At 37.3% G+C, this 26,827-nt stretch overlaps 1 protein-coding gene across 1 annotated transcript; it reads left to right on the top strand.

The window, feature by feature from the left end:
* Nucleotides 1–4,749: 4,749 nt before the first annotated feature.
* On the top strand, nt 4,750–17,447 carry Smp_095010 (putative sodium-dependent phosphate transporter; the record flags this gene model as incomplete). The annotated part of the gene is made up of 6 exons (XM_018788846.1): nt 4,750–4,986; nt 5,025–5,184; nt 6,017–6,270; nt 10,007–10,211; nt 15,501–15,645; nt 17,134–17,447. 6 exons carry the CDS (start codon nt 4,750–4,752, stop codon nt 17,141–17,143), a joined length of 1,011 nt encoding a protein of 336 aa, XP_018654348.1. The 3' UTR covers nt 17,144–17,447.
* Between the last annotated feature and the right edge of the window lie 9,380 nt (nt 17,448–26,827).

Genomic DNA, 26,827 nt, shown 5'->3' with positions numbered 1-26,827 from the left:
TAATAAACTAAAGGTGGGGTCTCGTTTTTCTCATCGAGTGGTCAATGACTGGAACGCTTTACCAGAACAAGTGGTATCAGCACCATCAGTGAACATTTTCAAAAAGAAGCTGGACCTTCACTGGAAGGAAATCTGTCAGGATTAACACGGGTTCATCAACCTACTATCCTTATTACTGAAGACTGAAGACTGAACGAGCACATCGTCGTAGACAGAGTTCAGGTAGTTCCAGATACTTATTATCTTGTCACTCAGTACTCCATATGGATCAATATGAAATTCTGAAATCTTCAATTCTAGTTATTTTGAAAGATTATTTCTATTTTCGCCAATGCAAAATTGAAGATTTACACAATATTCACCAATCCGTTCGCCGTTTTGAGGTTCTAGGTCGTTCGCCACGCATTCTCCTTGACACCATAGATTAATCCTTGTTTACTAGTTAATTGTTTGAAATAATTGGTTCCGTTTTTATCTTAGTACGAAAGTCAACACCTATATTAGTCTTCTCAGTCCTACAAGCCCCATAAATTTCAAGAAACTACTCATTCTTAAAATGATTAATGTATTATGGTAAATCTTAAGACACTTCCATTTAAGACTACACATACATGTACGCAATGTAGCGTTAGAAATGTAGTTCACAATCTATTTATAATGATAGAAAGTGGGAAACATTAGTTACCGATGAGTCAGATGTGAATTTCCTTCATAATGTTCTCTTGTAATTTTTATAATCAGACGAAGCGTATAAAAAAACTGCAGCACTGTTGTCCAATTAAATGCATTTTACACTTTTCCTACGTCTAGGTTGATTAATCTCGTGTATATACAAACAATGGTTTTTAATTTGACCGCAAACTATCTTGATCTAACATCAACTAGTTATTTGTTATATATTTTTATGGCACACCAGCATCATCCTTGCAAGATGGCCCAAGGAGTTGCTGATATATCGAGCATTGTAAGGGAGTGTATTTTCTTAAACGTTGACCACAGCAGGTTTGTATGCCGTTTGTCCCTTCAAAATTTGCTACTTATTCACAGGACTGGTTTTTAAGCAGTGCTTACTCTTAACTTGGTTCAAGCTCCTAGGATCTCTCACTGCGAGGGACAACATATTGCGTCATATAAACGCGTCTCTGATGGGAAAGCAAATGCGTTTTGTCTATTCTAGGGTCCTCCCAGGCTATAATAAAGAGCATTACACTACTGTGACTTTAATGTTTATTAAATGGTCTCTAAAAGAAATGCTAGTATCGCCATGTTTGCAAAACGTTTTAAACTCGTACCTGTTTAGAACCATAAATGTTTAAATACCAGCTTTTTATTTATTTGAACACAAATATTGGTATAAGGGGGCACCAAATACGTGGGCGCCACACAATAACAATGAGACCAGTAACAATAATCATTGATTTGTGTGAGGGCTTTGATACTACCCAGGTGCCCAAACTAAAGCAGGTGGTTTCCTTAGGAGGCTACACCCCGAACATTTGACCTAAAGGTTTAATCCACAAGGCAGTGGAGCATCGTGAGGAATGCATTCCCATGGTAGCTGGTGGCCAATAATGAGCTCATATGCCACTTGTTCCCTCAGGATCCTGGAGCCCATGTGCAACATTCGTTTGGAATCAGAGTTTTCCAACTCCCTAGGTGGACCCTCCGTGTCCACCAACCCGGTTAAAGCGCCGGACATTCGCTTTTCGTCCCGTCAATTTTGTAAACAACATCCCCACAGCGGGAAGGTAGTGAGTAGGACTTCCCTGGCGCTGGCTGTACACTAGTGATGACTGTTGAAATTTTATGTAGGCTGTAGATGCGTTATGGTCTCTGAGCTATTAAAGCTAATCCTCAGCAGCTTACTTGGCTTATGATACGTTTCTCTTCAACCTCCAGGTTTTGATATCCAATTAAAATGCCTTCTGGAACACTTGTAAAGCTGTACAAAATCCAAAATACTGCCTGTACTTTAACTCCCATAATTCATCTGTAAAACTCTAAAATCCAAGTAAACACGGCATAGAACTTTGAAAAAGTAATGCTCTGTATGGTGCGACAATAGCGACATCAACTTAAAAGGCAAAACTTGGAAGTAATATGCCTTTGCAATTTATGGATTCATATCACGTAGTCTTTAATCATTGACAACAGTTACTATGACAATATCAACTTTGTATATTCTTTCATATGGCTTGGATCAGTTGGTGACGTATTTTAACCTTACCAACTGCAGCCGTCTCCGACCCACTTTTACGTCAGCCAATATGGTTCACAAGTGTAGTCGGTGGTTGTTGCATTTCGTCTCAGACAGTGGCAAGCTGGATTATGTGATAGTTGGCTATTCAGTTTTAAGCTCTTGATCCACAATCATTAGTCTATGAATGTACTTTTGTGGTCTTTGTGACTTTCGAACCCTGGTGTATTAGTACCTAATGAAATTCCGACATGGTTTAAGAAAGCCCGTTTGGTTTTTGCCAGCTTGCATCACCTAGACGTGAGATTCCCGTTCAATGACTAAAGGTTGAGTATACTGGAGATCACTTTGTTCTGTTCGACTTTGTCATATATATATATATATATATATATATATATATATATTTGCACTTTTCGCCTGTTACTCCCAATGGAGCATAGGCCGCCGACCAGCTTTCTCCAACCCACTCTGTGTTGGGCCTTCTTTTCTAGTTCTATCCAGTTCTTGTTCATTTTTCTCATGTCTGTCTCTTTCTCGGCGTAATGTGTTCTTTGGTCTTCCTCTTCTCCTTTGACCTTCAGGATTCCATGTGAGGGCTTGTCTTGTGACACAATTGGGTGACTTCCTCAAAGTGTGCCCAATCCACTTCCAGCGCTTCTTCCTGATTTCTTCCTCCGCTGGAATCTGGTTTGTACTCTCCCACAGTAACTTATTGCTGATAGTGTCTGGCCGTCGGATCCGAAGTATTTTGCGTAGACAGCTGTTGATAAACACTTGTATCTTCTGGATGATGGCTTTCGTAGTTCTCCAAGTTTCCGTCCCATACAGTAGAACTGTCTTGACATTTGTGTTGAAAATTCTAACCTTGGTGTTGGTTGACAATTGTTTTGAGCTCCAGATGTTCTTCAGTTGTAAGTATGCTGCTCTTGCCTTGCCGATCCGCGCTCTCACATCTGCATCTGATCCACCGTGTTCATCAATGATGCTGCCCAGATATGTAAAGGTTTCCACATCCTCCAAAGCTTCTCCGTCAAGTGTAATTTGATTGGCGCATATTGTATTGTATCGGAGAGTCTTGCTTTTCCCTTTGTTTATATTGAGACTTACTGCTACTGAGGCTGCTGCCACACTGGTCGTTTTCTCCTGCATTTGTTGTTGCGTTTGTGATAGAAGAGCCAGATCATCCGCGAAGTCTAAGTCGTCAAGCTGCATCCTGCCTGTCCACTGTATCCCGTGCTTTCCTCCAGATGTTGACGTCTTCATGATCCAGTCGATCACCAGGAGAAAGAGAAAGGGTGAGAGTAAGCAACCTTGCCTAACACCGGTCTGTACCTCGAATGAGTCGGTGAGTTGTCCTCCGTGGACGATTCGGCAGTTTAGTCCATCATAGGAGTTCCGTATGATATTGACTATCTTCTCAGGCACGCCGTAGTGTCGAAGAAGCCTCCATAGTGTCGTCCTGTCCACGCTATCAAATGCCTTCTCGTAGTCAATGAAGTTGATGTAGAGTGATGAATTCCATTCGATTAATTGTTCCACAATGATACGTAGAGTTGCGATTTGATCTGTGCACGATCTATATATATATATATATATATATATATATATATATATATATATATATATATATATATATATATATATATATATATCGTGGCATACCTTCAAAGCTTTTCTAGGGTATGCTGGAACTTTCAAGTGAGCAACAATAAGGTTGGACTCTGGGTATTAGGTAATGATTGATAAAGTAGCGAATCTCCATCGATTGAGGTAATTGGGACATGGTTTATGTATGCCCGACCACTACCTATTTAGGCACGTGATGTTTGGTGGTGTTGCAGTAGGGTGAAAGCTAGGAGCAGCCAAATCAAGATAAGTCATCATTCCACGAAGTTATTGACCGTTGGTAAATGCAGGGTACTTGGTTGGAGATCTCGCAATGATTGCAAACAATGTCTGGATATGATAAGTGAAATGACCCAGAACCGATCACTCCAACACAGATTCACTCACTGTCTTCCCGTGGATCTTCCTTTTCGAAATTATCTCAAGCTTTTCGCCTTGCTAATTCAGCGTTTCGTCTTGAATCATATTTTTTATGCCTAAACATTTATACTATCACTGACCCTATTAATGCTCCTACTATGGAATTTGTCTTGATAATTTAATCTCGCTATGCCGATGTTGTGACGCAACTGGAACTGATGCAAATATGTGATACATTCTACATTTTTTGTGATTGATTTTTCACTAGTATGAAAGCAGTATTTCTTAACATACCAGACCAGGATTAACTATTGCACTCCATTACTTTAGAAAGTAATGTACAATACCTGCTGTTTTTTCCTCTATCAATTATTTAAAGTTTGGCTGCCATATAAGTCTCTCATTTTGTGCTCTAATTCACCAGTCATCTTTTTCTGTTGCTAAATACTTTTCATTTTTCCTCAGCTCCTAAAACATGATCTATAGTGTTTGATTTTCGAATGCAGTGAATCCTTAGTATTTATATTATTAACAAATGTATAAATATTGTACTTACAAGTAGAAACATGTATTACTTAAATTGCCTCAACCTTCTGCCCACATATAACGTATTCAAGTGGCTTAATGAACCAAGTTATGTTTGGAAGATAGTTTTCCTTTGTTGTTTAGCCAACTTCATTAACGCAGCCGATCGAGTTATCATGCCTATTGTTATAATTCCCATATCGAATCATTTTGGTTGGAATCTTCACCAATACGGATTAGTTCTCAGTTCGTTTTCTGTAGGCTATCTTGGAAGTATGGTAAGTACTATCAGTTCTTTGCTCTTAATTTAAAATAGTTTATAGGTGAAAGAGCAGCAAGACGATATGGTGGAGGTCTGATTCTTAGTTTTGCTGTCGTATTCTGGTCATTATCATCCCTCCTCACTCCATTCTTTGCCCATTCTATTCACTCTCTGATAACTGTGCGTGTACTACTTGGCTTAAGAGAAGGAATAGGTAAGAAAGATATTTTGTTGATCTAAAGTTAACAATCGTAATCAAAACTCAAATATAAACGAAAATGTGATCGTTCAAAGGTCTGAGTAATATTCTATAGCTTGATGTATTTGATTTGGATAAATCAGTCACGAAAGGATTAATTGACTAAATCATTAATTATAAACAGTCATTGCTTGTATTCTATCCACAAGGCAGACCTATTAGCGTCAGGCAGAGTTATGCGCACTCCCGGTCTCATTCTGTTAACAGATTCCTTATGGTATGTAAAAGTATTGTAGTTTCCATCATTTCGGAATATATTTTTTAAGGATAAGTGATTCGAAATTTCTATCTCAGGATAGCGTTTTCGACGTCATGTTTATGCACAACTCAATAACATGGCATTGTAGGATACATTTGATTCCTAAAAATTTCTTACTACTTTCACCATATACCAATCTTCAGCTAGACAAAAGAGATACATAAAAAACACTAAATTATATTGTGCTTTAAAGTGAGATTACCTACCCAAAATGAGTGTTGGCACAAAATATTTCAAAGCCCGACGTTCGATATTTTGTGGTATAATCCTACTTGGAATTGTATACCCGTCAGTCTTAACTATTATTAGTGGTTGCTTTGCATGTCAAGTACCTGTTATTAAAAGAAAAACCTTTCTAGACCTTACTTGATATGCCTTCGTAGCAACTCGGCCTCATCATCAAAAGTGAATCGTTTCCTATCCACCTTAATCAAAAGCTCAGTTATTGCAATATATTGATATGTAATATATGTTTACTTAGTAATGTCCCTTATAGTCACAATATTTGTTTTTCATCATCTAATATAGGTCTTCCTACGGTATTCCACATATTTTCTTGTGTTGTACCTGTTGAAGAACGCAGTCGATCTTTCAGTTATATGGTCACATTTGGTGTTGTTGGTCAAACAGTAGCTACCTTGGTTTGCCCTCATTTAGTTTGGTCCCACTCGTTTTTCATATTTGGTTTTATTGGTCTTGTGTGGATTTGTCTCTGGATCCCTGTCTTTAACATTATTAAAAGAGCTGAGTCACGAAATGAGTTGCCTGCTCAACAGTCTCAGGTAAGCTGAGCTCCGCTATTCTTTCCCTTCTGTTATTGACTCGGAAAAGGCGCAGATTATATCATATACGTTGTCAAACTGATAAGAACCCAATAAATAAGTATATTTTCATCTATCGCTGCTAGGCTAATTCCACAGAAGACTCATTGTCTCCAAATTGCCTCTTTTTTCTGTAAACTCGACCTATCTGTACGTCAGTAATTCGTAGATGCACCTGAAAAATCTTTTTTCGTAGTTTAGACAGTTGTAAACTAGTTCGACAATAATTGGAGTCAGATAAAAAAAACCTTTGTATCGTTCGTTTTTTAGCGTATTGAGGTCCTTGGGAAATAAATGCCAAGTTAATGTATTTCATGAGACTTTAAATTACTAAAACCAAACATGAGTATGTGGATTTAACGGAAAAGTTTTTTTTTAAGATCAAGCCCTTCAAATGCACCTAAAGTATTTAGCAAACTCAGATTCTAAATCAAAGATGAATATTCCGATAACTTTATAGTACAAACTTTTTCACAGCACCAGCTAACGTATAACTATAATTTCTCTCAAGTCACTGACTCAAAGGGATCGCTTATCACAATCAGCTATTTCATTTCACAAATAAATGTTAAAATAAAAGAAATATTTATGGGAAGAAATGTTTCGCTAGTGCACAAACCTTGATTCATAGCAATCATTTCAGCCTTTGTTCCACTGACAAATAAATACTGGGAATCTAGGGGACTAACTCAATTTTCATTATTTGGGTCGGCTTTCTAAACAGCGAAGAGTTATGAGAATCATGAGTAAAATATATTCCACCATGTGGGAACCCTTTTTTCCATAAATTCGTTGTCTTTTGATAATGTTTGAGGAATTTTTACTTGAGCTCACTAAAAATAGTTTTTATCTTTAGGTAACTTATGACATTCAGGATTCGCCGTGAATTTTATTCCACTCTCGAAATTCAGTCATCTATTTAAAAATCAGTCAGTCAGCTACAACGTAGGGCCAGGTACATAAATGCACCGGTCCAAGTTGCCATACCTCATTAGCACAACAAGGTGAACAAATTCATAGAAGCTGTCAATTTAATGGTGGTAATATATAAAAGAAGGATTATATATAAGGATATAGTACAGGAAGAAAGACAGATATGAAGCAATTTTAATCTCAAGGTTTACGGGAAGATAAAGTGTATACACATACGCCATTGTGATTGATTCTGAGCCATGTCACCCAGAGTCTTCAACCATTGGTTACGATAGTCACGCGGACCCCAACCTAGTAGTCTGCATCTACCAACATGGTTCAAAATAAAAGTTAGTGACTTCAAGCTCTGATGCCATGTTTTGGTTTGGCCGCCTCGAACTCTCTTCCAACCATCGCCAATACTATTTAAAAATGGTTAATTATATTTCGCGACTCAGCTAACCATATCTCGTGAATGCCTGATATGTATACCTATGTATATTTAGTGTACATTTTTATTTACTGACTATATCAATATTCCAAGACATATTCAGGTATTATCTGATTACAGCTAAAAAGACGGACAGTGCACCAACTGATTTTTTAGTTGCTTCACTAGTTCTTGTGATTGGTTGCCAGTTAAATTAAACGGGCATTATATGAGGCTCCACAATCGTTTAACAGCTTTCAGTTATTAGCGAGCCTTAATTTACTCGTGAACTATTGAGTAATAAATACATCAGTGTTCTCTGTCCTGCCTAATAGCCCTTTGAAATTATTTAACTAATGTATGTTCATGGTTGAATTCACTAACCGTGAGTTTCCGTCAACTGGCATACAAGAATCATGTATTCCCTATATCTTATAATCGTTAAATCTGATGCATCTAAATTTAACGTCTTCCCAATATTTTCCACTTGTAGCCTATTTATCCCCTTAATTAATTATCCTGTACTTATACAAATCTCACTTTCTAACTAGTAGAGTACAGTAGCTCTACGTTTTTCCATGCTTTTCTTGTGTACAACGCAGCTACCGACCTTTATATCATTGATCTGATGTCCTGGTTTGTGTCATTAATGTTGGTTTTGAATCCTCTTTCAATCGAAAATTATATTTTAAAGACTGACTCTGGTTAAGGACTAACACCAATCTGGCTTTTATGCCTTGGTGATATATATATATATATATATATATATATATATATATATATTTGTGAATATAGCATAGAAATAGGTGTTATGACTTTCATTACGAAATTAAGACGATAATCGAATGTCCGGCGCTTTAACGGGGCCAGTGAAAACAGTGATTCAACCTAGGGGAGTTGAAAACCCGGATTACAAACCAATGATGCACATGGACTCCAGTACATTGAGGGAACAAATGGCGTATGAACCAATCGTTGGTCACCAGCTACCATGGGACTGCATCTCTTTACGTCGCTCTACTGCCTTGTGGGTCAGACCTTTAGGTCAAAGGCTCCGGGTGTTGCCTCCTGAGAAAACCACCTGCTTCGGTCTGGGCACCCAGGCAGTATCATAGCCTTCACAAAATTGTGTGGCGCAAATATATCTGGTGCCCCTTTGTACCAATACATATGTGTTAAAAAATAACAAATAAATAATCCTTAAACTAATTAACAATTTTCAATTAAATTTTAACCCGATCCTACCACGACACGATTTCATGGTCTTATGTGCAGATATATCTTTAGTGTCCGTATTTTTTTCTTTTTTATTATTTTTGTGCACTAGTTTTTGTACTCATCTATGAATTTAATAGGTCGAAATGTCCATTGCACGTAAGAGGATTCGAATTTATTTTCCAATTATTAGTTAGTTTACAATCACATTTGGTGTAAAAGCGTCAATGAGAATATGTACACCAGTAAATAGATGGATGGGTGTTTAAACGGCTGGTAAAATAAAAATACTTTTTTACTACAGAGTTGCTATCAAAATTACTAGTATTATTGTTATAAAAACGGTTATGGCATTTGTAAGTACGCTCTGACTGTTGGAGTGACCAAATGTCAGTAATTGGTTATATAATGTAACTGATTGTTAACGGCTCATAAGACTAAATTTATTTACATTAACTAACGACTTCTAGATGATCGATAACCGGAATTACTGAACGATTCATCTTTGATTGTTCTGTTATTAAATTTAATTAAATGAGACAGTTCTTCATGTACAAACTTATCACACTCAATAAACTTGCATAATGTAACCAATCATTGTTAAAAGACATAGAATGGCTTTTAAAAAATTGGTGAATTTCGGATAACGACCAGATTTTTGTATATAATCTTACGTTAAATATTTTAAGCTAACCAACTAGGATCTTTTTGATCTACCTTTCACGCTGTTCGGCAGTCATCAGTTATCCACAACCTTGAAGATACTTTTGCTTCTATTGAAATCGTCGCCTAAAATACCCTTCACTTCTGTATAAGTTGTTATTAATCAATAAACCACGGTGGTTGCTTATTTGGTCATATTATGCTGATAAGTGTAGGATTTATAAAGATGATTTGTTGATAGGTACTAACAAACTCAACTGCAAACTGAGTCAAACCATTGATGACATCAGATCACCCAAGGTTGAATAGTGTGTCCCAATATCATACCATTTAGTACTAAGGCTGATGTCACCATGTGACTAACCAACTCATGATTTTGTTACTTTGAATTTACTTAAACCCTGATATAATACCATTTCAACAAGATTAAATTTGTTTATCCTATCATAAATTTCTCTGTTGATCTTTCAAATGAAGCCTTCCAAGTCTTCTCTTCGTTGGACCGAATTCGTTTCACACTGGCCATTATGGGCAATTTACGTCGCTCATTTCAGTATGAACTGGTCAAATTATATTGTAATGCTATGGCTACCTACCTACTTAGTCCGTTATCTGGGAGCTACTGAATATGCCATAATGCTAACAGCTATACCTTATGTATGTAACTGTATTGGGAGTGTTAGTAAGTTTATATTTTTAACTATTATGTAGGCTCTCTTAGTCTTTATGAATGTTTACGTTATACATGCTTAGATATGTCATAACTTGCGATTCAAGAGAGGTTAGGGATGAATCCCGTATTTCTAAATCACGTTAACATACTAGTAACCGTTTAGCGTGGAACATCCTTCCCAAGAAACGTTTCCTCATGTACTCTCCTACTTGTTTTAAGAGTCAGAGGTCTGAAATTTACTCTTAAAGTACTTCATATCTTCCTGTCTAATGGGTTTTAATTACTTGTCGGATCTTTTGAATTACGAAATAAACTTTAAAATTCTATCTGCGATTGCTATCAGATGATCATTAATTAATTGTTCACTCGTCTAGATATGCCGACCAAGTAGCTTTATTTGGTTTTATGTATTTCAGAAACAAGTAAAGCGATTCAAATATTTCTATTACTCACTCTCAAGCAACAGAAGGGCTCCGTTAAAATCGTATCGTTTTACCTCTTACCCTTTTCGAATATCACTTACTTACATAACCAACACTTCTAACGACTGTTTTCGTTTCCACTAGTGATGCTGGCGGTTAGGTTTTATAGAATAACATCCCTAGTCCCAATTAATTGGATATAAGCGCATTTGATTTATGTACCTCGTGTTAAATCAGACAATAAACCTCTTTTACAGAGGTCAATATTAAGTGCCACCAGTTTGTATTGTTTCCAAAGCATATTAAGATAATCGAAGTCTTTTTCCTTGTTTTGCCAAGTTAGTTGGGTGAGATTCCACAATTCCCCCTACAATCGTATCAAGTAATTCATCTGCATCAATAGTTAAAGGACAAAAATGTTAAAGCCAACTAAAAACCACACTGTAAATAAATTTTTGTAAAATATTCTGAGTAAGATAAAGAAAGAGTTCAGAATGATTTCAAACTATGTTATCTAGGATTTTCACTCTCTGATTGTAGCGACTTTCATAATGCTTACGATTCTCCACACATTTCAGATCAGTGATTGATTGGTGAAATGCCTTCACGTACGAAAACTTCCTAACGCCCAAATGCCCTAGTACGGCCGAGGGTGGGGAGAGTCAGCTCTCCACCTCGAAATGCTCTCACATGGTCACGCATATACATCCACTACCAGGGAAGTCCTACTCACTACCTTCCCGCTGTGGGGATGTTGTTTACAAAATTGACGGGACGAAAAGCGAATGTCCGGCGCTTTAACCGGGTTGGTGGACACGGAGGGTCCACCTAGGGAGTTGGAAAACTCTGATTCCAAACGAATGTTGCACATGGGCTCCAGGATCCTGAGGGAACAAGTGGCATATGAGCTCATTATTGGCCACCAGCTACCATGGGAATGCATTCCTCACGATGCTCCACTGCCTTGTGGATTAAACCTTTAGGTCAAATGTTCGGGGTGTAGCCTCCTAAGGAAACCACCTGCTTTAGTTTGGGCACCTGGGCAGTATCACAGCCCATGCACAAATAAAATGAAATGACAAAAATTACTGAAAATACTATTCTCGTTTCAATTAAAAGTCAGACAACTCACATTTATTTTTCTTTCCTTTTATATACTACGCCACTTATCTAATCTCTTATTCCCACTTTGTGTATCCTTATTTTTCAAATTGTACAGCAACTCGCCTGTTGTGGAAACCCTGTTCCATCTAAACGAACTGAAGTCACTGACTAGCCGAAAGTTGAATGCTACCGCCGAATACAAATACTGAAACAGTCTTTCTTAAACCACGTACACCATTCAAACTGGCTTCCTTCAATGTTCGCACATTAATGCAGATCGTACAACAGATAGGGCTTGCTATGTCTTTAGAAAGTATTTATTTTATTTATTTAAACACATACATATTGGTACAAAAGGGCACCAGATACGTATGCGCCACACGTCTGTTGTCTATCATAGATCCGTATTCAAGACTCTAATGAAGTACTACAAATTCGCTCTCTATCTGTCGCTTCGAAAAGCTTGTTTTACATGCGTTTATCCGGGGAGCCTGTGGCATCTTCATCTACTTTAGATGGTGTTAGTGTCTCACTAAGCGCTAGAGCTGAGGCAGCACTAATCGATTGGATCCCCATTAACAGTCGGTTATGTGCTGTTAGATTAGAAAGTCCCATCAAAATAAAATGAAATCGGTGTGAAAAACGATGTATTTTCGTCATCTCCGCCTATGTTCCGACAGTTTTCAGGCCGGATACGATCAAGGATGAATTTTACCCCCAGTTAACAGTTCTTCTGCAGAAAGTGCGTTTGATAGATATTGTAGTACTAGCCGGAGACCTGAATGCACAGGTCGGGCGTCTAGGCACAGGAGAGAGTGGTTTATGTGGCCGATGTGGACTTCTTGGTCGCAGGACGGATAACGGGGACCGTATATTGCAACCGTGCACAGACCACAACCTGTATCTGGCTTGCACTAACTTCCGACACAGTCATCACCGATGTGCCACCTGGTGTCCTACCTCTGCATCTCAAGCCTGGACTCAGATTGATCACATCGCGATCAGGTACCGCTGGCGTGGTTGTGTACAAGACTGCCGCTCCTTTTGGAGTACCTATCTGGACTCTGATCATGCCCTGGTCTGCGCCAATCTCACCTTACTTTTCAGTGGCCAACGAATTGATCGTCACCAGTGGATTGATGTCAGTAAATTGGTTGCTGCTAAGTGTCGAACCGAGCTGGATTCTAGACTAGCTACCATCCCACCGAAAAGTATAGATGAGCATTGGTTGCAATTGCATGACGCCATGAAAATAGTGAGTAAAGTCGCGTGCAGCTTCGCAAAACGTCCCGCTTATAAACACTGGGTTTCTCCAGGCTCCTTACAACTTATGAAAGCCCCTCAGTCTACTCTGGGTGACCGTGAGTTTGATCACAAACGACGACTGTTACGTAATGAAATTAGGCAAAGCTTGCGTAACGACTGAGAAGCCTGGTGGTTGGAGCGTGTCAATGAGTTGAAAGCAGCAGTTGCATCTGGTAACTGTCGCAAGCTCTTTCAAATCATCCGAGCCACTGGCAGCAAGAAGTCTAATGTGAGTGAAACAATCTGTGAAGATGATGGGATGCCAATCACTGACATCTATCGACGTCTTGAACGATGGGCAGTTTTTCGAGTGGTAGTTCAACTAGTCTGATGCCCCGGCAACATCGTTTAGGCTGTCCTACCCACCATGGCCTGTGATGACTGATCCACCAAATGAAGTGGAAGTCCGCAAGGAACTCCAGCTTTTGAGGCGCTACAAATCATCAGGCCCAGATGACCTACCTCCGACCCTTTTTAAAGATGATGGTGAATTTCTGGTTAAAGAACTGACTACGTTATTTACAAAGCTTAGGGAGTTAGAGAGTGTTTCGAATATCATAGGATGGATCAATAGTTGTCCCTATCTTTAAAAAGGGTTCACGTCGTTTCTGCAACAACTTTCGGGAGATAAGTCTACTTCCGATTCCGTCTATATATTGGCTCATGTCATACTTCGTAGGTTGTTCAAAACTCGAGAAAGATTGACTCGCGAAGAGCAGGCTAGTTTCCGTTCTGGTCGAGGATGTATTGATCATATCTTCACCCTCCGTCAAATGTTAGAATACCGTAATACCTATCACAGGCCAACAATCGTAGTGTTTCTTAACGTCAGGGCTGTTCTCTGAGATTGTCTATTGGAGAAGGGTGTGCCTGAGAAGTTTATTAACAATTTAAGAGCCCTATATACAAACACCTCAGATAGAGTCAGGGCATACAACCACCTCTCTCCATTGTTCCATTCAAGCAGTGTGGTTAGACAGGGTTGTCTAATCTCACCATTCCTCTTCAACTTCGCTATGGATGACTTTCTAGAAACAGCTCCGATGGATGTGAATCTGTTGTTTGGAGAAAGACTTTCTGACCTTGATTATCCTGATGATATTATCTTACTGTGTGATGATACCCAAGCCATACAATCCGCACTTAATCAGTTGGCCGTCGATGTTCGTGGGTATGGCATATGCTTTGAACCTTCTCAGTGCAAATTACTTTTACAAAACTGGAAGGATCCTGAACCTGCACTCACCGTGGATAGTGAGCAGATAGAAGTAGTCGAGGATTTCATGTATCTGGGTAGTTGCACAAGTGCTGTTGGTGGCGTGAGTGATGAGATCGATTCACGTATAGTGAAAGCCAGGGTGGCTTATGCCAATCTGGGCCATCTTCGGCGCCTTCGTGATGTTAGTCTGGCTGTAAAAGGTCGGATCTACAACGCGTCGGTGAGAGCAGTTTTTCTCTGTGCTTATTAAACCTGGACTCTCCGAGTTGAGGATGTTAGACGACTCTCTGTGTTTGATCATCGTTGTCTCCGAAGGAGTGCTGATTCGAGTGGCAATACCATGTTAGTAATGCAGAGGGGTTCGGCATCGTGTGTTCGGGCACAGCGACGATAATTCAGTTGGTGTCACCATCTTGAAACATCGACTTCGGTGGCTTGGACATGTTTTACGAATGTCGTCCCAGAGAATTCCACGTCGTGCATTATGGTAACAGTGAAGTAAAATAAATATAGGTATTAAAAATAATTATTTTTACCAGGGAAACTAATAATAGTTTTATTGTTAAGGGTTTAAATATTCATCATGAAGATAAATAAAGAAATTATAATTGGAAAAGGATAGCTCAACATGGTAAGATAAAATGTTCAAATTGAGATGAAATCTAATCAAGAGGATTATAGAAACAGAAACAAAGCAGTTGGGAGTAGTTATTTTAATTATTATCATCCTGAAAAATAAGTATATATATATTTGCTATTGAACAGCTTTGAAAATGAATTCGCTGAAAAGAGAACTCGCTAAACCAATCTTTCTTATTTAATGTCTCAATGGCTATATTTCGTTTACTTAATTTCCTTATCATCTATAAGCTTACAGGTAAATGTTTGTTGGTAAAATGTATATTTCAAGTATATCCTAGTCGATGGCATACTGTGTGCTGTTAGGTTGAATGTTTCATCAATAAACCTACATGAGGACTCCAATACTACTTAGGCTCCAAAGCTATAACGATTATTCTATAAGTATCACCTAATTTTTTCATCCACAAAAGAAAGCCAACATTCAAAGTTACGTTTTCACTGTAGCTACTTACTGAATCAAGTTCCTAATTAAAATCTAGCCATCCACTTTCATGAGAGGCACTGCATCTGAAGGCGAAATTGTAAATTTCCTTGATCTACTTATTCAAATTTATCTATCGTAAAAGATATTTTGTTTTTTACGCCAAATCGATTCTTTCCTTTCAGTCGCCGGACGGCTAGCGAATTATTTAACCAAACGGCAGTTCACTGTACTAACTGTTCGACGCTTAATGTCATCTATTGGTCTTCTTGGTCCAGGTGTGGTACTTTTTTTGTTTTCTCTATCAAGCAGTGTAACATCAGCTATTGTGTGAGTTCTTTAAATTTTTATTTGTAATTTGCTCGTTATCTCTTGAATATTGAATTGGAATGGCGTTTTGCAACACTCCTTCAAGTAGGGAGTATCTAAATAAATCTGCTTGGCAATACTACAGTTAGATGACTTAATGTTGTCAAGTTGCAACTTTTCCAACACTATCATCAATAAGTCTTCTGTGTAGTTCATTCCATTATTAGATTAATCACTATCTTAATAGCTTTACCAATATCCTTTTTGTATTTAATTGATACTCTTTAAACTAAGACATGTTTTCAAATTTCCCAACAAGCATGTGACGTGGATCCATTTTTTTTCAACTCCACCCTAAATTCCTGCACTAGTTGCAATGAACTACCACATGATCTCGCTCTTTTGATTGTACGCTTCGGTAATGTTATGCTTTCCCCAATGTTATTAAATTATTTTCGTTGTCATAGTCCATGTAAAGCTGTTATTTAGTATCTGCCATCCATGTATCGCGCTCATCGGCTATTTTATTATGCATATGTATTATTTGGTACTGACGGTTATATCAATTTTATCTATATATATTCAATGTAAAAGTTAAAAACACTAAGTTTTTACTCGTAACATCACTTCTTACTATTTTTTATACATTCTTAGTTTCCATTGAAATTTATGGTTACTTGTTACAGGTTCTATTCTTTTCTGCTAAATACGCTTAAAAATTATAGTTTTGTTGCAAGGAAACGTATAGTGGTCTGAACTGTTTTGTTAATCAACAAAAATCAACATTGAAGATTATCACAAATAATCGGGTTTTTCGTAGAAACAGTGAAATAGGCTACAATAAATGGTAAAAGGTTGGGTTGAATTAAAACTAGTGAACGAGCTAACGTGTAACTTTGCGCCACTGAAGTTAATTTTAAGGTGCGCCTAAATCTTCCTGCATGGAATAATAATGTGTTTTAGTTTGAATATTGTGATGCTTCCTGGCACATTCCTACTCCAAAAAGCACTAGAAACCTTTATTTTAGATAGGTGGTTGTGGGTTCGTGACCTGTTATCGAACCATATCGATGTCTAAAGGCTTGCAGCACCACAAATGTATCATATTTACCCACAACAGTGTATTCGCCACAACGGTATTGATGTTAAGATATCGCTAGTTCAGTTACTCACAGTATTCTGATTTCATCCATTCATATTCTTTGACCATATCGTATTCCTTTTCAGAAGGACAGTTTTCGCTACTAATCTCTGCGTTTTATTTTGCCTCTTTGCTTCTAAAATCGGCGTAATCTGTGGAATATCAAACGATCTCTATGTCCTCTCATCGAAATATCGATGGAATTCATTTTCACTACGACACCCCGAACTACTCGTTCAAATAAGTCACTTTCAAAATCCATTCTTCACTTCATAATCCTTTATGGCTCCTTTATAGGCAGCCTGAATATTTTCTTAAGGTTGATGGCGATTACCCACTAATAGCTGTAACATTGTTCTTTTTTGAAGGGGACGTTAATATTCATTTTCGAGTAGCACTTGGTGAAACTTAGTGATGATGTTACTTTCTGCAATTATTCAAGGGGAAATGCAAATTCTTCAAGTATGGTGTAACTTGTGTCCAAGTACATTATGGGAAATAAGCGAATTTTTGCAATGTGATACTTTGGACACCAGGTTTTGAATTGAGATTTAATCTGTGTAAAAGCCAATGAAGTGTGTTTCATTCAAAACGTGAAGATGACCAGTCAAATTCAAGCTGGGAGGAATGAGTTATTTGTATTTATAGGAAACTCGTCGTTCATGAGGTTGTAATGAAGCGTGATGACATTATAGTTAAAACATCTGATCCGAAAGACTCCATGATGGAGACATTTTATTACAATTCTGACACTAACATGCAATCATATATGCGTAAACCTACAGTCATTTAGTTTTCATCGGAGTATGTGAATCTGATCCAAAGATAAAAATAAGGTAAATCTACAGTACTTCATGGGTATGCTTGTCCTTATATTCCTGTGTGCAATATGTATGATACATGTAAACAGAAATTTGTTTTTCCCTTTTGCCTTAGGAAAACGTAGCGTGATACCGAGATTTTCTTCGATAAACATGAAATATTATCAGGTGTTGACTTTTTTAGGGGACTGAATTGAATGAATATTCTCATAGAACGTTCCTATGAATTACCGTTGTGTTGTCAGTTGGTATTCCCTATCATTTATGAGTAATTACTTCTAGATTATGATTATTATTTCACTGAGTATAAACTGCAAAATGTCGGTACAGAAGTCGTTTGAATCTGCTTTCGTCTGTAGCTTTAAGATTTGTACAATATTCTTTTGCTATATTTTCCAATTGTTTAAATTTGTGCATATCATTGAAAATTGTTTTTTTTCTTTAGTCAATATTATTTGTTAGTCTTAATTGTTTAGAAATTAATACTGACATAAGCTTCAACATAAATGTAGATGAAAAAAAAAGTAAAAGCCTTCCTGTAAAGAAATTTCAGTTTTTGAGAGTTCATAGGGAAATGATTTATCTTTTATTCAGTCCTAAAGTGAATAAAAATTAGCTCAGTAAATTAGATGCAAATGCATGTAATGACTGTGGATCCCGCTTAGTATACTTGTTGTAAACCGTCACTGAATTATGTATTCTTAAGTAAGGTAAGTTTCATTATCACATCTTATAAAAAGATGCATATTATTAGATAATTTGATTACTTGTCATGAAATAGTGTTTTGTTGGTGACTTACCGCAAAACCCATCTAATCGAATTCAGGACTCATTTTCTGTAGTTTTGCCACTAACATCAGCAGTAAATTTACCTAACAAGTTTATAAGGTTATCGTTTACCATATATCATTCATGATATTGTTGTCAATGTAAAAATATTATGAGTGTATTGTATTTTTCATATTCTTTTTTCGGTCTTTTACTTTGATTCAACTCATTTGATTTAGCCTGATTTCTGTGTCCATGACATTTTCTTCCTTCAATTCTGCTGGACATTTATGTAATCATGTAGAGGTTGCACCTAATTATGCAGGCACCACATTTATCATAAGCAATATTTTGGTGAGTATCATTAACTTTTATTTTGTTTCATTGGAAACTGATTCAGACTTATCTATTCAATACTGTGGTATGTTTTTTTTTGGTATCTCCCATGTTGGTAAGTTATGTATTCATCAAAGTTTATCGTTAATTGCAGTAGGACTTAGCCTATTAACATAAAAAATTAGTACTACGATTTAAAAGGATCGAAAAAGCACAGGAGATTTAAACCATTAAATAGCGGGTTAATGGAGCTTGAATAAAAGTGATGATTGGTTTTTTATTGCTCTTTGTATTGATTCTCATTATTCCCACTCATTATCGGACAGATAGAGTTCAATTCATTCCGTTCCTCTTAGATGTTAACGTAATGACACTTCATAATCAAGGAATATTTTACTGCGCTTATTAGATCGTCGACTCAATAACTAATACTGTTACAGCCATGTGTAAGGGATAGATTAAACATTTCTCCGTTAGATTGTTCAAGCATATTAATCTCGTACTATCTTAGAAGATATGTTTAAAAATCTCAAGTTTGATGGTTTGTATTTTGTGTAAATGTTTTTTAGAAAAGATATAAGGTCCACCTACGTGCTTTAATAGTAGAGTCTCGAAATTATTTTTTCTTAAGAAGTGAAATTGAAATCTGTTACTTCTTGCATAATTAGTTTATAATTAGTTAGTGTTTATACTCAAGAAGAAATATATCAACAGAAGTATTGTGTCCTGAACACATGTTGGCATCAGATGACGTTATGCAAATTGGATTAGTTTTGGAATATAAATAATTCTCATATAGTCGGTTTTTAAGAAGTAAGGTAAACAGTCCTCTACATACTGTTACTTACTTACTTACTTAAAGCAGTTCTCTACATGCTTTGATGTAACTCCCGCTACAATTTATCGTGAGAATAGAATGTTTAAAATTCGATTAGATCATAAATTTGAGTCGTCCACCTGATCATCCTCCAGTGAAGTTTTCTTCTTTGTATCATTCTCAGCGAGATTATTATTCACCTTCAGTAAAAATCTATGTAGGGACTTGAAATAAAGCTCATACCGTTGTACGAAATGAAGTTAAATAGAACATCCACCTTTCATTTTTTGTGAAAATTGACACCACTTAACCGGTTAAAAATAGAAAGCGGATAGAGTGGGTGAACGAATATCCCAAGAATTTAATATTTTGTACACTTAAATAAATCGTGAAATGACATACAGGAAGTTATTGAGTCTAATGGTTTGAACTGGTGGTCAAAAGTACTCAGTGCCACATAGGACTATTTTGAAGAAAGGTGAGATGAGGTTTTGGTTTATTATTTAAGATTTCTGTACCACTGTGATTAGTAATAACATAAGTAAATACAGTTTCACGACTGAAGCCTTGTGAGTGTCCTAAGTAAATGGAAAGGATTAATTCAGTCGATTGTCGTTAAATCACAGTATCTGATTCAACTCAGGTTTTCTTTCCACAGTGATTTTTATTTGTTCATGTACGAGCCTGTTTATTTGTTCCGTTTGTCCACATCCTTATTGTGTAAATTCCGGGCTGAATTTGTCTATGTGATAATTAATGCATAATTAGGCACCAATGTGAAGACGTGGATGAGTAACCAAATCATGTTTCAGACATAATTTCAGTAAACCGATACTTTTGATTTTATGAATTTTGAAGAATGTTATCACAGTTAACCTGCGATTAAAGTTTTGCAATGAAGTGATTCACTGCCGCTATTTCGGCGTTAATATATTCACTTTTACTTCTGGTGAATCATTTTCTCATAATATTCATCTGTTGCATTTCAAACTACACTTTTCTATGTTACTTATAGTGACCACTTGTAGCGTTTTTTACTATCTTAGCCGTATATTATCTCGGAGCACTGGTCTAAATTCTCAATAAAGTGATTCTAATTTAAATGTAATACTAAATAGTGCTTGGAAATAGTGTTTAATATAGCTAATTTTCATTTTACCTTATCGTTTATTGCATTTTCTACCATATATAGGCTACTATACCTGGAATAGTATGTGGTCCACTAACTGCCGAATTAGTTATCACATCTGGTGGAAGGTGGTTTCCTGTATTCATACTAGCTGGTTTTATAAATGTAGTTGGTGGCGTTGTGTACATTAGCCAGAGTTCTACAACGCAAGTATTGTAATCATGCGAATAATGTGTACAGTTATCCATGTACATTCACTTTTTTATTCTTTTAGCTTTGTCTTTGTATCTGAGTTTTCTATACTTTCTCTCCTCACTTACTTAATTTATCATAAACTGTGCATCAAATTTACGTATCAATCATGCATAGTATCTTCACAGAGATATGGCCAAGATTTATTCATTGAATTTATTCGAATACAATTATTCACCCTTTACTGTAATGAAATCGCAATTTTTTGTTATAAATTAGTACATCAATAAATCATTGTTACTTATCCCCTGCTTTAAACAAATAATACTGAATGTTCAAAATGAATTAATACACTGGAAATATTACGTTATGGAGTTGAGGATAAAACTTAGTTTCTTATGGTTATTTTTATCGATCACAATAAAATTTGAAGTAATTGTATGACAAATAAACAAATACATGACATAATAGTCGGCATAATTTAGTGTTTAAAGTTTTCATTTCCGTGCTATAATTCTGTTATGAATAACCTATGAAATAGGATTTTGGCCGTGAAATCCTGCGATAAGAGAAGAACCTAAGAGTATACAAAGTGGCACTCAGAAACGGGCATTTTCTTTAATTGCACTAACAATGCAGTTTTTCACCCTCAGTGTTTCCACTTTGATGCAGACCAAACAACAGATAGGTTTGGTTGTCTTCAACAGATTGGCACAAGCAGACTGGTTGTACCTTCTGTTACGATCGAATCGAGTTGGGTTCAAAGTTAGCTACTATTCTGCAGAAAAGTATAGAGCAATGGCTGTATCTAGATGACACCGTAGGAATGGCGGGTCGAGTCGCTTGCGTCTTTGCGAGACTCTCTGCCCTCTAAGGATGGACCCGTCGGTCTACTCTGGCGAATCGCAAGTTAAATGGCATGTAAATTCTTATCTCAGAAGCATTCACAATGTTTAGATAAGGAATGAGAAACCTGAAGTCCTTAGCTGACAAAAGATTTGAAAATGGCAGATGCATCTGGACCTCTCATTTTATCTTACCCTGTGCTCTGTGACCAGTAACCGTAGATCCACCCAACGAAGCAGAGGTCTGTTAAGAACTCCGGATTCCGGAAAGTCATCAAGCCTAGAAGATCTAATTCGAACACCTCAAGAGGTGGCGTGCTTCTGGTCAGGGAAGTGACTGGCTCTTTTTAAATATATCTACAGCACAGAGCGTTTCATCATCTTCGGATGAAGTGATCTTTATTCTCGTCTTTAAGAAGAGACTATATAGGTTATGCAAAGTTTTCTAATTTCAAGTCTTATCCCTATTGGGGGCATCCCCCTATTTACGAAAATCTAATTTCTACAAAATCCGTGAATTATTGACTCATGGAGCAGGTTGGTTTTCGTTCGGGTCGTGAATGTGTTGATCACATCTTCAGCTTCCGAAAAATACTACAGCGACGCCACACTTATTGCAGGCAAACAACCATTGTCCTCTGTTATCAATTCAACCACTAATTCGTTGGGTTTTACTGTGTTTGGGAATTGTCTGCTAAAAAAGGGTGTACTCGAGAACTTTGTTAACATATTAGGCGCGTAAAACAGTGGAATTAGGATTGCCCAGTCTCCTCAACTTAGCTATCGGGAATCAACCCTAGTTTGTCGCATGTAGTTTTCGTGAGTGTGATAACATCAGATATGACTGAGAATAGGGGCAAGTGAAAATCTTGCTGCAGTTCTATATTACATTCTCCATAAAAGCGGGATTAGCTATTTCAGGTAGAAGACTTTCGAGGTCATGTCTCTAACTAGACTATTTTCGTTCATTTATTTGTTCACAGTACTACCTTGTCCTCCATCTCTTCACAATATTTCCATTTCAGGTAATTGACACTATATTTCGGTTTCCTACTGTACCAGAGTTTATGTTCATTGAATAAGATAACTAGAAAAGTGTGAATTCTGATAAGATATATTGAATTTTACCATGTGAATATGCTAACGTGCACCTACACTATAACATCTCAGTCAGTTTGTACTGTTGTTCTAGTAGGTGTTCAAGCTTATCAGCCACAACTTTAACTTCCGCCTCCAATTGTTGTGTCTTGTTACTGGTGTTCACTACAGCCCACAATGTTACGGATCTAGAAACGGAAACGATTGAGCTTTTCTAATACAATCGATTCTCTTTGTAACTGACAACAGTAAATTATACCTAATACACCAAACATCGACGGTCAAGACGGAATTGCAGGTAACTTGATATCTGTGGTAGAACAAGCAACTCAAATGAAATTGGTACGAAAGTCGTCGCTATAGTAGTAGAATATGATCTTCGAGCATGTAGCAATTTAGCGACCTAGAAAACATGACAACCAGTCAGAGGGCAAAGCATAAGATTGGAAACGTGATTCTGAACGACGAGCGAAGGAGAACAACCTCAATATCACAGACTGACTTGTTCTCGACCATGAAGAGCCTGGATTGAAGTCATCTTCCTCACCATCAATGCTTGCTGGTCAGTAGCTTCACCATCCCTCCTTTTGTGATATTAGGGTCATTTAGGCTTATTTTTGGATATATATCATACCTCATACAATGCTCTGTGTTTCACATCCTGTTGGAAAATACTATTTCTATAAGTACCATTTTACAAGCTTATCAGGCAGTTACAAATTATGGACTTTGGCTAAGGCTTCGATGCAATGCTTTAATTGACTATAGTATGAAGTATAGGTTGCCAATAAGAGCATATGCATTAAGAATTGTATAATGTAGGATAGTTGTTTACCAAGGTAGGCCCCCAAATACCCTGGTATGGCCGAGAGTGGGGAGAGCCCACTCTCCCTCTCGAAATGCTCTCACACTGCCAGCGAATATATAGCCTCTGCCAGGGAAGTCCTACTCACTGCCTTCTCGTGGCGAGGGTGTTGTTTACGAAAGTGAGAGGACGAAAAGCGAATGTCCGGCGCTTTAACCGGGCTGGTGGACACGGAGGGTCCACCTAGGGGAGTTGGAAAACCCTGATTCCAAACCAATGGTGCACATGGGCTCCAGTATCCTTATGGAACGAATGGCGAATGAACCTTCTGCTGGTCAACGGCTACCATGGGACTGCATCTCCTCACGATGCTCCACTGCCTTGTGGATCAGACCTTTCGTTCAAAGGCTCGGGGTGTGGCCCCCTAAGAAAACCACCTGCTTCAGTTCGGGCACCTGGGCAGTATCACAGCCCTCAAGCAAATCGGATGAGATTTGTATGGCGCATATGTATCTGGTGCTTCCTTGTACCAATATTTATGTGTTTAAATAATAAAAAAAAAATAAAATAAAAAGGTAGGCGGAAAAGTGTATAAATGTATTAGTTACAGAGAGGGTGACGAGTGGTGAAATAACATTAATGGCAAGGCAACATATTGTATAGGAGAGTAAAAAGCTGATAAATAATAGACAAAAAAGTTGCATTAATGTCGCGCTGATGTTATTTTGTGCTATCTTAACAGGTTGATGGGTACAGGCTCCCTAGATGCAAGACCTCTGGTAGTAGGTGGTCAGTTGTGCGGTTCTCTCCGAAACGTTTTAGTGTAGAGGTGAGCGTCCCTTAGCGACCAACTTACGTCGGGCAGCATCAATAGGTCCAGTTAGTTACCTGTCTACTTCAAGTCAAACGTTAGGGAGTGTAAGGCACCTGATACAACTGCAAAGTAGGAAAGTAAGGCAGACTGGATTCAGAGTCTGATTTGGTCTATACATGCAAAGGGCCCATGATGTCTGAGTGGGACGCAGATGTGCTCGATCGTGTCAGATCATTGCAAGCGAAGGTTTGAGCAAGAAGTCTTACAGACGTAGATAATCCATGTGCCATGCATATTTCACAGGGATGACTGTTCCATTTTAGTGCATAATTGATGAGGAAGAAATTTTCCCGAGTTTTTTGCCTGTATTTTTCAATTTCCACTCTAGATACTTTGTCTTGAAGTTCGTATGCATTTGAGCAACGGGCAGGAACTATATTACTTGTGGAGTAAGTAAAACCGAGTGCACGCTAGTTTACTCCTTATATCAACAAACTGGACATCGAGATCATACACGATAGTAGATATTCTACAGACCTGAGCATTTTTGATATACTTTAGAATTATGACGTTTATACTAACAAGAATGGAATCACTTAACCCATTCAATTCGAGCGACTTTTGACTATAGAGACATATTGAGGTCATTGTAGAGCTCTATTTTAGTGACCCAAATAGCCTTGATGGCCGGATTCTTTGCATGAGTAAGACTTATGAAATGGATCTGTTAGTATGAACACGATACGCCAACATAACAAAGCATCTTTTCGTAAACCTTGAGATGCTGATAACAATGAATAGTCCAAATTTTAATGAAGTTTCGTTCATCCCGATTTCTCCATTTCGAGATAACAGCTTCCGGTCGCTAATTTAAATCGGGAACTGTAGTGTTTGTATGAACCAATGATTCCTTTCTACTTGATGACTGCCTGATTTCGAATTCCAAATACAATACGTTCGTTTGTGTTCACTTAGTTCTATTTGGCTTTAACTGTGTTATTTCTGAGATTTCTAGTTCGTATAACAATTCAAATACTTCTAATTATCACAGGAACTTCTGAAGTTCGTCTCATTTCCATTTTTAGATTTTTGTGGTCGTAACAAGTCGTGAAATCAATAACAGGAAATGATTTAGTGATCATTGGCATCACTATTAGAACAAGAACAACATAAAATCATGTGCGACTCGTTCTCTGGAACTGTTTTCACTACAGCACACTGAAAGGGAGTTGTCGAGAGGATTAGAAATAACGATATCAAGAGAAACACTTGGAAATCGGGATCGAAAAAAATAAAAATACCATTGAGCTCGTTTGCTTATAAGCATTGATTGGTTGACTCATGGTTACCGAGGCATGAAGTCGTCCTATATAGGACTGAGATGGACAGCAACAGATAACGTCAATTTTAGCAATCAGGGACTCAATCTATTTTACCTCTGCTCCAAATAGTGTACAGCTTTTAGGCAGGCACGCAACATGGGTCAACTAACCCGGCGGACAAAAACTCATTCTTTTCAAGTGTCACTCTAAGAGCAAAATAAGCAATGTTTTACCAGTGGTTTAGCCACGTACCAGACACTGAACAGCGAAATGGGTTTTTTTAATAAACATTTGGATACCTCTGGGGGTAATCCAAATAAGTTATTTATAATTATGACAAGTAAACACTTAGAGCCGAAGTACCTCTCCATGAGAGCTAAATAGTGAGTAGATTAAGGATTTAACCCTATCCAATACTTAGCCTATGCACGACTTGTCTGAATAACCAAATTTTACCACATGAACACCAAGTTCAGAAACCCTTTCAAAGACTAACAAATTTAAATTAACATAATAAAATTTATCCTGAGATGTTTGTAGAATTTCATAAGTGGAGAACCTAAGCAAATATTGCGGATTTTGGTGATCTATTGGCTCTACTGCCTAGTTTGATGTAACGATTACAATAATATTTATATATTTTGAAACACTGGTACATATTACCGGCTATTAGTTGAACTTCTTATGCTAGAATCATAGGACTTAAATAAACCCGTGCTGAATCACTGAAGTACACATCAAAACATGCAAGCTTACTGCACAACAAATCTCAATAATGTCAATAGTTGAAGTATAGTGAAAAGAGTGCACCGACATTCATTATTACTGATTGCTTCAAAATTTACACCTAACAATGATAATTCACGCCTAGATTTGAAAATTTTCCCTATTAAAGTTTAGAGATATTAATGAAAAAGGCAATACGCATTACGCAATTATGGAAAATAATTAGACATACTACTAACTTGACTTCATACCTATGCAGACGAGAGTATACATCATGCACACATAAATGGCGAATATAAAACAGTTCATTAAAAGGTTCAACTATAGCTCACTAAAGACCATATTATAGAGTTTCCCTGGGAAATACTCTGCTTGAAAAAAAAATATAT

Source organism: Schistosoma mansoni, chromosome W (assembly GCF_000237925.1).
Source record: "Schistosoma mansoni strain Puerto Rico chromosome W, complete genome".
Lineage (NCBI taxonomy): Eukaryota > Metazoa > Platyhelminthes > Trematoda > Strigeidida > Schistosomatidae > Schistosoma > Schistosoma mansoni.
Note: the sequence above shows the minus strand (reverse complement) of the source record. Positions and strands in the feature narration are given on the sequence as shown.